The 12,641-nt window shown below is 40.1% G+C and overlaps 1 protein-coding gene across 7 annotated transcripts in view; it reads left to right on the top strand.

Moving 5' to 3' along the window:
* The window catches only part of LOC101174811 (sodium channel protein type 8 subunit alpha), a 53,613-nt gene that overhangs the window by 20,763 nt on the left and 20,209 nt on the right, over positions 1-12,641 (top strand). For 4 of the 7 annotated variants that reach the window (XM_023954703.1, XM_023954702.1, XM_020701430.2 and 1 more), the window contains exons 7-17: positions 2,404-2,625; positions 2,751-2,814; positions 5,640-5,781; positions 6,780-6,986; positions 7,060-7,341; positions 8,471-8,794; positions 9,739-9,871; positions 9,994-10,232; positions 11,644-11,817; positions 11,921-12,277; positions 12,368-12,541. In XM_023954703.1, coding sequence (XP_023810471.1) covers positions 2,404-2,625; positions 2,751-2,814; positions 5,640-5,781; positions 6,780-6,986; positions 7,060-7,341; positions 8,471-8,794; positions 9,739-9,871; positions 9,994-10,232; positions 11,644-11,817; positions 11,921-12,277; positions 12,368-12,541 — 2,318 coding nt within the window. Of the gene's footprint in view, positions 1-2,403; positions 2,626-2,750; positions 2,815-5,639; positions 5,782-6,779; positions 6,987-7,059; positions 7,342-8,470; positions 8,828-9,738; positions 9,872-9,993; positions 10,233-11,643; positions 11,818-11,920; positions 12,278-12,367; positions 12,542-12,641 lie in introns of all 7 variants that reach the window. The other 3 variants (XM_023954701.1, XM_011494582.3, XM_020701429.2) reach the window with 1 other exon arrangement.

Raw genomic sequence — 12,641 nt, 5'->3', positions numbered from 1 at the left:
GCACTGATGGCTGTTTGTTGTGATGCCTTTTCCATATGAACTGAAGTTAGTCAGGGATGTTTCAGTACTGTTAATACAAAGAAACCAATGGAACATGAATTCATGTACACTCAAGGCTGCTTCGCCTCAGAGAAGTAAAAGAAGATTCTTCTGATTCTTACAAACATACCAGCAGATCATGAGTGATGGAAACATCCCAGACAGCTTCAGGACTGAGTGTGTTGTTCTTTAACACCTAAATGTACTTTATTATCTACTCTCTATTACAAAGTTGACATTTGTTGAATTTAGGGATGGCAAACATGCAGTGTTTACTTAAATTAACGATCTATTTAATAAGTTAGAATAAGCGCTTTCTATTAAAAAATGTAAAAAGGAAGGACAAAAGTTTAGTTTTTGCTTTAAGATTTAGATTTAATGTTTAACTTTAGTATCTGTGGTCCAGTGACATGAAGTCCAACAGCCAACAGAGCAAATATTCTGACATTTCAAATGCAAACAGTAGTCTTAAAAAAACATAATGTCATCCATTCATCTTCTAAACCTGCAAACAGGGTCAAGGGGTCCTTGGGCCTATCCCAGCTACAGATGAGGGTACAGTCTGCCTGGACAGATCTCAAGTCTGTTGTAGGGCCACCTCTCTTAACACATTTAACATATAATAATTAAAATTATTTAATAGCACCTTTCATGAAATTCAAGGACAATGTATGAGAAAAAAGTTTCACAAGAAAAATATAACAATTCTGAAATACTTTACACCATTTCAAACAAGCCTGCCTCTGCCAGGTGAGACGAACCAACATGGTGACAAAGTACAGACAAAAAACCCCAAGCTGGTCCAGCTTTATTTCTAGACATTTTTACATTAAAGGGCCTAAATCATGCTTTTCTTAAGCCTTTCAGAGTAAACCATATCTATATATATTAGATAATATATTACCTTTGGCAAACTTAAAAACATTTTTTTATAAAAAATATGAATTATTTTCACAGCTCATTTTCCTACCAGGAAGTAAGACGACTTGATCTCTGAGGCACCGCCTTTCTCTCCGTGTGGGTGCCGCCCATTTCATTACGTCAACCTAGAGTCGCCCTTGGCAGCGTGTCTGCATTTCTCAAAAACAAAAACAAACATCTGAACTTTTGCAAACATGGACGTGCATGTTGTGCATATAAAAGGAAAGCTTTCTACTGACCACCGCAAGCTCCACAGAGAAAATGGGCGTGTGTGTTAGCCTGGGGGCGGAGCTGGCAGCACAGACTCTTCCTGGAAGGGGCTGTTCCTCACTTTGTGATGTCACAATGTGAGGACCCACTCGTTTTTGTGAAGTGGGACGGGCTGGTACTTAGAGAGCATGATTTCAGAGGAACACTCAGAAATGAGTGAATTGATCAAAATGCCATTTGGGGGTTGTTTATAGTGAGGAATAAACATTAGAGTACACTTAAAAGCTCAAAGATTTGACTTAGCATGATATAGGCCCATTAAAAAATGTCTTCCCAATACATGTTTGAACATGGATAAGACATTAGTGTTATATAACCACACTTATTTCAAATCAAATATTTATTTTTTTAATTTGAAATGGTTTATTTAAAGCAATCAAATAAGAATAGCACACCAAAACATTACAATCATCAGTTATACATTCATACAATGACATATCAAACTTGGGATAATTAGACATAAAATTAATTATTGCTTGAAAGGGAGTGGAAGGAAGTAATCCCATTACTGAACAGCCCCAAAGCTCCTACTAAAGATGCATATAGATAAAAGAAACACAACACCACTAAAAGAACACCAAATTAAAACAACTGCAATCTTCCATCCATGTTTCAATGATGGAAGATTTCAGTTTTCAAAGATTGAGAGCTTTATTTACCTCAATGAAATTCACACAAGAGAAATTAGACTTCTGCGCTTTTTTACCTAAATTGAATGGCCCCTCTTTCCTGAGTAGTTCTCTGTAGTCCCTGCAGAGTTGCTGTTCTGCCGTCGTGTGTTGCAAAGAAATATTGCTGCAGCAATTAACATCTGTAGGTTGGGTGAATCTGACCTCTCTGTGCAGCTTTTAAAGCATTCGGGCTAGTGTGCTTTAGAGCTGAACAGAGCAGCAAAAGGCTCAACAATGCTAAGATTAAAAACACATTAGTGTAGCAACTCGATGAGATGGTAAAAATGATCTAGTTTAGTAGAGTCTCAAAATGAGTCGCATGGAAATGCAGCACAAATGATCAACAGCACAAGGTTATTTCTATGAAATTCATAAAAAGTAACTCAAGGACTACATTTTAATAACAACAAACACAGGTGTGACACTGCATGTCAGTATACAGGTGAGTGACTATTTTCCTGTTTGTGTTCTCATTCCCTGTTGTGTGTGTTTGTTCCAACAGGCCTAAAGACCATTGTGGGCGCTTTGATCCAGTCTGTCAAGAAACTATCGGATGTGATGATCCTAACAGTCTTCTGTCTCAGCGTCTTTGCTCTGATTGGACTGCAGCTCTTCATGGGGAACCTCCGGAATAAATGTGTTATTTGGCCAATCAACATGACTGAGCAGTACCTGGAAAACGGCAGCAGGGGTTTCGACTGGAAATCATACATCATGAATGACTGTGATTAATGCTTTTGATTCAATGTTTCAACTAATACCTTGTTTAGGAATATTTTCTTGAACATTTCCATCATTTAATTGTTAGAGAAGCACTGACTCGTGTAAACGACTATCTTTCTACCTCAGCGAATTTCTACTTCCTTCCTGGCGCTCTGGATGCTCTGCTGTGTGGAAACAGTTCTGACTCGGGGTGAGCAACATAAAGGCTTGTGCCTTGTTAGAGTTAACACCACTGACTGTAAAGGAAAACTGGACTCAGTGACTCCTCCCCCCTGTTGTTCCAAACAGGAAGTACATGCTGGCTCCAAGAAGCCAAAATCCTATAGATTCTATAGAAAAACAAACATCTGTTACTCAGTCTTTCTATTGGTCAGAAGAACCGTTCTTTATATGATACCATTTTTTACTTTAGTGCAAGTTATTCAAGTTACAAACTGACCAATCAGACGCCTCAATAAAATAATGTGGTGCCTGCTGACCCACACCTCGAATGTTTAAAACTTTTCACTAATTTTGTAAAGCCCACTTTCAGTGGAAGGAGTGTGGACTTCCAACAAGCTCACATCTGATTGACCACAGTAGTTGCCATAGAAACGTTGACTCTGACCAATCACTGCTTACTGACGTCGTAAGGCTCAAAATGGTGGCGTCTGCAGAAAAATGGCGACTGAATTAACTTTGTTTGGTTGGAGCTGGAATAAACCATTTTGATCTAACACTGACTCAGTCCAGTTCTCTTATACAGCCAATGGTTGTGTTTGAATTTCTTCACTATTTGCCACTTAGTGCACTATATACAGGGCGGATGGCATTTTGTAGAGCTGTTCAGTTCTACTACCGTGACCTGACATGAGTAATTAAATAGTTCCCACGAATTAAGATTTCTTTACCACAAAAAAGTATTTAGTTCCCACAGAACAATGAAATCACTCCTACTGAAAAATAATTTGTTCCCTCAAAATATGAATGCGTTCGAACGAAGAAGTATTTAAAATAAAGAATATCCTAAAAGCTGACTTTTGTTCGCATGAACCAGAAGTAGTTACTTGTCGGATAGTCTCTTTTTTTGAGTAACATGAAGCAAATCTTCTCATCTACTTTGTTTAATTTGCCAAATTTCACTTTGCAAAATGTGTAATTACACTGTTTTCATTGAATCGTTTGTGCAAATAAACAAAAACCAACTCATATAACCACGGATGTGAGCAAAACTAGAATTTGCAGCAGATACACACAAATTTCTGTGTGTGTGTATACCTCATTACAATGCATGGGAGGCACGGATGATGTCGGATTTGTTTTTGTTTTTTTAAAAAGCTCTACAAAAGCACTGGTGATCACGCCTCCATGTCTGGGTTCATGAGCTCATTTTAGTATAGTGATCTCCCCTCCCGCCGTGAAAGCCGCTTTCCGTCGCCACTTCTGTCTCTCTGTGATCCACATTGGGTCACGAGAGGAAAAAAGCAAAACAAGAATCAAATCATGGGATCTATTTTCTATTTTCTTGATTAAAATAAGAACAATATCATAAGATTTAGGAGGTCTAAGATGGCTGCCCTCCCATTGTGCAGCGGGACTCTGCCTCCTGGCCAGCTATCCGCCTAGGTGCCGTCATAACAAGCAAACGAGCTTTGCTGTCCGGCATAGCGGGCTGCGCCGCTGGAGCTCACCCAGGGGCAGCCCGCTGTAGCGATCACCTCGATGTAGTCAATGGAAACATCAATGATGCAATGGTAAAATTGGTTTTATTTATATTTTTGCTTTAAACCAGTTATCTTATTAACAGTAAATATGCAACCGAAAGCATTTAAGTTTATTTCTGTTTAAAAATAAACAGTGTGTAAAAGTTCACAATTATTTCTAGAATTAAATGTTTTTTATTAGAATTTTTTTACCCATGTCAGGTCTTGGGCTCCATAACAATTCTAAAATCGAGTGCCATTAAAATTTCCCAGAAGTCTGAGAAAAACCAGTGTGCACCTATACTCCCTAGATTGGTGAATATAGACCACAATACATTGCATTTAAATAATTTCTGCACAAAAAAAGTGTTTGAATGTATTGTTTTAAGTAACCATCAACGTTTTCATCGTCAGAACACAGTGGATCCATAAAAAGTCATCTTATAATATTTGTTAGATTTCAACCTGTGAAATTGGTGACGTCATATCTGCTGTTAAAACAAAAGGTACTAAGTGGCTTTTAAGATCTAGGGCTCAAAATAATCCCGCACTATATAGATTTTTAGTAGTTTGGAAGTACAGGAGGGGATTCAGACATGGCCTACAGTTCTAAAATCAAGTGCTCTAGAAATTTCCCATAAGTCTGTGAAAAACATATAGAAAAAAAGATGTAGTCCTACATTTATTTTTTATAAATCATTCGAGTTTTTCTCATCAGAACACAGTTGATTCATAAATATTTGTCATAAAATGTTAATATCTATTTGGTTTTTCCTTTGGAAAATGGCTGATGTCATATTTACCGTTAAAAAAGTAATGCGCCCGTTTTGGTATTGCATTAAAATGTGGGCACTTGATATGTTAGGGTTTAGGGAGCAGTTACGGAAGTTGAGCCTGACACTTGGACATTTTTGAAAACATTTGTTACTGTGGATCACATGTGTCAAACTCAGGCCCGCGGGCCAAATGTGGCCTGCAGTGTAATTATATTATTGTGGCCCGAAGATGATATCAAATGTGCATTAGAGCTGACCCGCGGTTTATACCGAACAGCTAATATTCTGTGGAGCATCCTACAACGAGCAGGACTTCAACACTCTAGAGCTTGAAGAAAATCTCTCTGAAAAAGCACTGGTAACCTTAAAAATGTAAAATATTAAACAACATAGCCCTGAAATTACCAGAGCAGTAATAATTTTGTTGTGTTTTTTTCTCCGTCATAGTCAGCATAGCTAGTTTAGTGCAGTGAAGCGCTTTAGCGCAGCTGAAAGCTGAAAGCAGCATTTCAGTGGAAGCCCCCATTAAAGCTGCTGTTTCACTGTATTCTGTTCAGACGATGTCCAGAGGGCTACTCCTGCATGAAAGCTGGAAGAAACCCCAACTATGGTTACACCAGCTTTGACAGCTTTGGATGGGCATTCCTCACCCTCTTCCGCCTCATGACACAGGACTTCTGGGAGAACCTCTACATGCTGGTAAAGCTTTCTGATTTTCTTGAGTTCTTGGTCCTAGTGGTCAGGAGAGGTGGTGAAGGGTGGTGTTTTCACCCTCACCGCTGTGCAGAACAGGCGGACGAGCTGATTTAAGTGTGTTCTCCTGTATGAGAGCATCAATAGTACTCTGCAGCTACACATGTGGGCCAAGAGCAGCGCCAGGAATGAGTCAGGTTTGCATCAGGACAGGTCAGCACAAATCCATCTAGAAGCAGGTCTCAGTTCATTAACTCAACAAAAAGAAAACCTACTTACAGTATTGCCCTATGTAGTGGTGTTAATAAAAAAAAAGAATATTCTCAAAATGACCATTTTCGGCCCCTCCCTTTACATTTCTTCTCCTTTCTGTCCCTTTTCTTATCCTTGACTTTTTTATCTTCTTGATTCTGTTTTTTTTCCTGTTTCGTCTTCTTGTACTTTTGGAAGATTGGCAACACATTTCTTTCTCTCTCTTTGCCTTTTCCTTTTTTATCGCCACTCCAATAATAACTACGCTTCATCTTACCACTCTTTTTAAAATTGATTTCTTTAAACAGTCTCTTTCTGCTGCTAACTTGTGTTGACGGAATAGTCCATTGCTGCAGAGGGACGACGAAACACTTTCACTGAAGCATTCTAATGCCGTTTAAGTCATTGGTTTTTTTTATGACAGAGTTAAATAATAAAGAGTTTAGAAATTATGAGTAAGTGTTCAGTTTGGGGCCTCCAAAGTGTTGGGGTTCCAGTCAATTACCAACCTTTGCCTAATAGTAAAGTTTCTTTCAGACTGGATACATTTGGTTCGATTTAAGTGAACAAGAGTTCATTTTTCCCGACAATCCAGTACAAATTTTTTGTCTGAATACACCCTAGTCCACCCATGGCTGCAAGCCTTAACTGGGAAAGTAAAAAAAAAAAAAAATACAGAAAAGATTTTAATTACTGTTTGTCAGTTTGTCTTATTTCCCAAATCCCTCTAATTTCTTTTGTTCTTCTTTCAGACTCTTCGAGCAGCTGGGAAGACCTACATGGTTTTCTTTGTGCTGGTCATCTTTGTGGGCTCTTTCTACCTGGTGAACCTCATCTTGGCTGTGGTGGCCATGGCTTATGAAGAGCAGAACCAGGCCACAATGGAGGAGGCTGAACAAAAAGAGGCCGAATTTAAGGCAATGCTGGAACAGCTCAAACGGCAGCAAGAGGAGACACAGGTCAGTACCAGACTTTTACAAATTATAATGTCCTCCATCAAAGTGTTGATGTCAGGAAGGGTTTCCTTCTCAGGCTGCCGCTGCTGCCATATCTGCATGTACGGTGTCAGAAGCTGCGTTAGACGATGAAGGAGGAGGGCACCTGTCACGCAGTTCCTCTGAAGTCTCCAAGCTGAGCTCCAAAAGTGCCAAAGAGCGTCGCAACCGCAAGAAAAAATGGAGACAGAAGGAACAAGAGAAAGAGAAAGGAGACAGCGAGAAGGTAGTTAAATCGGAGTCGGACGACGGAAGCAAGAAAAGCACCATTCGCTTCCCAGGAACCCGACTTGGCAGGAAGACCTCTATTATAAACCAGGTGAATACAAACAGGATTCTGTCTGTGGAAAAACGGGTTAAGCTCTTTTTCAAGACTCTGCTTACTGTAATGGTTGGCTGTGGCAGTTCTGCCTACCTGATTCCACCTTTCCCAGGACCCCCGTCAATATGACAAACGGCAGCTCACTGAACAGAACATTTCGATTAAATCATGGAATTCATTTTCTGGTTACTTCTTTGCTTCTCAGCTGCTCCCCTTAGGGGGCGCCACTGCAAATCATTTGCCTCCATCTAACCTCATGTGCTGCATCTTCCTCAAGCCCACCAACCACCCTCATGTCCTCCTTCATTACAACCATAAGCTATCTCTTTGGTCTTCCTCTGGGCCTCTTTTATAGTAATCTCTGCTGCCTCCAGCTCTGCTTCCTGTCTCTAAAGCAGGTGTGTCCAAACTCCAGGCCTCAAAGGCCGGTGTCCGACATGTTTTCTAACCATTCAAGCTTTCAAGCAAATTTAACTTTTTACTTTTGACAGAAGAACATACAGGATCCTTTCAAAATAAAATACAGCCTGTGTCAGATCAGATCCTCCTGTAGCAGTAGATTTACCACCATGAGAAATGCACAAAAGTCAAAGATGACATATTCTATCTTCATGACTGTGGTGCACATTCATTCTATTTCTCCTTTCACTATTGAATGTAAAAATGGTGTGGAATTGAATTAAATAAATGTAAATACAATGAAATGCCTAATGACTGCCTGTGTTGATATGTCATGGTGACAGGAGAGCAGGATGTCCTTTAAACTGACTCTAATGATAAGCACTCTGACAGTAGGTTTTCAACTTTTACCATCCTTTTGTTCAGTGATCTGACACGATAAAACAAATCTCAACATAAAACCAGATCAACTAAAACAAATGAATCAAAACTACAAACCCAATATTAATTCAAATCATTGGTGTTTTTCATCAAAGCCAACAAACTTTTCTAGAGGGATAAAAGTGGCTCCAGAACTTCAGGTTCATAGTGTCCTTTGGATTTTTGGTTTTCCATCTGTTCTCTGACCTTTTAAAACAATTGTTTAGTTAATTTTTAGTGAATAGATCCTGTTATATTTAGAAAGCTCCATAATTTTGCCCCTCTTCATTTGTCTCTCTGAATCCAGTCGCTCCTCAGCATCCCTGGCTCGCCTTTTATGTCCCGTCACAACAGCCGCAGCAGCATCTTCAGCTTTAAAGGCAGATCCAAGGACATGGGCTCAGAGAATGAGTTTGCAGATGACGAGCACAGCACAGTAGAGGAGAGTGAAGACCGCAGAGGCTCCTTGTTCATACCTTACCGCCGCAATAGCTACAGCGGCTACAGCCAAGGCTCATCGCGGGTCCATCCACTGGCACCGCATTCGGGAGGGAAAAGGAACAGCACTGTGGACTGCAACGGTGTGGTGTCTCTCATCGGCCCTGGGCCCGGCAGACGGCTTCTGCCTGAGGTGAAAATAGATAAGGCAGCCACTGATGACAGTGTAAGGACGTCCATGGGACACCAATACAGTTTAGGCATGATGATATTGGTGGTGGCCCTGGCCTCTGCAGCTCCACCTGACCACCACCTCCCTGTGGCCCTTGTTTCATTTACCTAGAGCTAAAGAGCTTTTTTCCCCCCGAATGTAGTTTCTGTTTGAAAATCCCACTGAAACCTAACAGAATGCCTTTTTATTGTTTGTGTCTTGAATGGCTTTTAAAGGCACATCATAGCTGTAACACTCCCAAAAGCTGTTTTCTTTCATTTCTTTTTTGGTATTACCTTCTTGATAGTTGTAATCAGACTTTTGTCTCAAAGTTAACAAGAATTCTGACCATCTGGAAACTTAAAAGAAATTTACAGAAATGTATTATCACTTCAGTTGCCTGTGTTTTTAATTACGTATCTGACTTTTACTCGACTGGATTCATTTCCTCTTCATCTACTCATAGGTCTTTCTGTTTATAGTTATGTAGTTTTATAGTTTATAGTTTTCAAATCTCTTACTTGGTTGGTTTAGCTCTTCCTCTTTTGTTCTTTTACATTATACTTCTTTAAATAGATGATGGGCTGACAAGCCTGAACACCTTTTCCCCTTAATACCTCATCATATCTCCTACGGTTTGCCTTTTTTTGAGCCAGTCCCATGCATTGTGTTCTTTTCTTTCCTAAGGTGTGGCATGGGGTTGCAAAAAAAAACTAGAACTTCCGTCTATTCACAGAAAATGCATGACTGCATGTGTGTACATGTTGCATAAATAATTTAAAAGACAAACAGTATAACTGTTTTTTAAGTAAAAAAGTGAAAGTAAAGTTGCAGGAAGGTTGAAATTTTATTTAGAAAGCTGTTCCTGTCATTGCCTTTTGTCTTTTGAGGTTTCTGATCGGCATCTTGTCTTTTCATGAGTACAGATCACAGATTTGGAAATTAAGAAGAAACACTCAGGCTCTCTTATGGTTTCTGTGGATCAGCTCAACTCCTCGTTCAAAGGGAAGGAGCATGCCAACAGCCAAATGAGTGTGGTCACCAACACACTGCTGGAAGGTGCAAATCACTCTGCCACATGTAGTATCAGTTACACTCAGACATTTGAATTTGGATGTGAGGTAAATGCAGAATTGTACTCACATTGTGAGTTTGCTGTACTTTTTCATGTGACCTTACAGAGTTGGAGGAATCTCAAAGGAAGTGTCCTCCCTGCTGGTACAAGTTTGCCAACACCTTCCTTATCTGGGAGTGTTGTCCCATCTGGCTGAAAATCAAGCACATAGTGTACTTGATTGTAATGGACCCTTTTGTTGACCTGGCCATCACCATCTGCATTGTTCTCAACACGCTTTTCATGGCAATGGAGCACTACCCCATGACTGAAGATTTTGAGGGGGTCCTATCTGTTGGAAACCTGGTGGGAATCTATTTTTTCTCTATCTTTTTTGGAACAATTTGGTGACAACTGAACTTTTAGTGTCTCTCCTAGGAGCTGCAGAGGCTTTGCAGATTTAATTAATGCCCCCTAAATAACTTTAAACAAGCTCATGAATGAATAATTTAATGTCTGCACTTAAAAGCCCACACCTTTGACCATATGCAGCAATCAAATGGGATCTCATGAAAAATTGATTTCCATTTTAATGTAGCCAGATTGGCTGCTCCCCAGTCTCTTATCATCCTCACTTAGATCCCTCATCCTTTGTCTTTTGCAGCCCATTTAAAGAAACTCTGCCCTGTTAGCTTCTGCTGCTGCAGCACTTCAGGATAGCATGAACGTTTTGATGCGTCTGCTCTGGCCTTGCTTTTAGATGTTGCTGCACAGTTGGCTGTGTCAGCACCAAGTCAGGAAATGATGTCATAGGCTTTGGTGCTGTGTTCAGGGAACAGGAACTCAACTTGCTTAAAGAGTTTATCACCGGCTGTCCTCTGCAGCCCTGACTGAACCCTGAAAGAAGCTCATGTTAGGGAGACAAATCATTTCACACACATTCAAAAAGACAAGTCAAAGTTAAATCCCTAAAAAGATAGTTGTTCCTGGGCTCTTCAATGTTATTAAAATAAACTTCAAATGTACTACTCAGAACTTTTGCTAAGGGTTACCATTACATCAGTATGTTGATACTATACCAGCAGGCTAGTTTATCCCTTGTGTTATCCTAGGCACTTTAACATTAGGAGTTGGGTCATCTAGACCCACTAGACAGTGCTCTGAACCTTTTTTCTTCAATGATTTGTGATCTTCACTGGTGTCCATGGATTACATGAAATCTTTCCACCTTTATCCACCTTTGTCATGGTAGGGAGAACATGTCAATGTAAGGGTGGGGTCATAGGATAGCACAAGGGTTAACTAGTCAAAAGAGCAGACAGACAAAACTGGTTCTACAGGTTTTTGCTTAAGTTAAATTATCTGTAAATTGATTAGTTTTGTCTACAACCCTAAGTAAGCCTCAGGACTAAGGGTTGGAATCAGAGAAAAGACAGGATAAAATCAAAAGATCTGTTGGGAAATGTAATAATCAAATGTTTGACTAAAAAATCAAATAAAGGTTCAAATTCAGCAGCAAACCATAAATGTGGACAAGCTGAGATAAAGATAATAAAGATGGGTAGGCTTATATAAAGAAGCCATTTCTGTCCAGAATGGGTTTTGTTGTTTTCTGTTTGCACATTTTAGAATGGTTTTATTTTGTTGCTTTTATATGTTCATATTTGACGTTTTTCTCAAAAATTGTCTATATTTCTAAATGCTTTTGTGTAATTTCACAGCTTTTTTTAAACATCCTGTTTCAAACCTTCAGTGAGTTTCTCTGTTGGGTGTTCAGGTTTTCACAGGCATCTTTGCTGGGGAGATGTTTGCAAAGCTGGTTGCCATGGACCCCTACTACTACTTTCAAGAAGGCTGGAACTGTTTTGATGGCTTCATTGTAACTTTGAGTTTAGTTGAGCTGGGACTTTCAGATGTGGAGGGTCTTTCAGTGCTCAGGTCTTTCAGATTGGTGAGTGAAAAACAACATCAGTCCGATGATAGTTTTATGTGTATATATTTTCATGATCATTACCACAAATCATCAATTATCCTATTTTCTCTTCTTCTTCTAGCTAAGAGTGTTCAAATTAGCCAAGTCATGGCCCACCCTAAACATGCTGATCAAAATCATCGGAAATTCGGTTGGAGCTCTGGGAAATTTAACGCTGGTGTTGGCCATTATCGTCTTCATCTTTGCCGTGGTGGGCATGCAGCTGTTTGGGAAAAGCTACAAGGACTGCGTTTGTAAAATTGCTTTGAGCTGCGAGCTGCCACGCTGGCACATGCACGACTTCTTCCACTCCTTCCTGATTGTATTCAGAGTGTTGTGTGGGGAGTGGATTGAGACAATGTGGGATTGTATGGAGGTTGCAGGACAGTCAATGTGCCTGATCGTCTTCATGATGGTCATGGTCATCGGAAATCTGGTGGTAAGAAAAACAAAACGCTGCGTAAACCATGAAGCTGCCCAGTTTAGCTGAGAGTGCGGTGGTTGTGATGCTTGCTCTGATCTTTCTAAGGTTCTGAACTTGTTCTTGGCTTTACTGCTGAGCTCATTCAGTGCAGACAACCTTGCAGCCACAGATGATGATGGAGAACCCAACAACCTCCAACTTGCTGTTGCTCGCATCAAGTTTGGGATTGCCTGGTTCAAAGTAAACATGAGGGTCTTTGTGGCAACGGTCCTCAAGAAGGTACTTTTAAAGCACATCCCAAAACAGCTGCTGCGGTTCACTGTGAAATGTTGTGTTCAATGATATGTGGAACTAATCTGTTCTTACGGCGATCATATCA

Source organism: Oryzias latipes, chromosome 5, assembly GCF_002234675.1.
Source record: "Oryzias latipes chromosome 5, ASM223467v1".
NCBI classification, from domain to species: domain Eukaryota; kingdom Metazoa; phylum Chordata; class Actinopteri; order Beloniformes; family Adrianichthyidae; genus Oryzias; species Oryzias latipes.
Note: the sequence above shows the minus strand (reverse complement) of the source record. Positions and strands in the feature narration are given on the sequence as shown.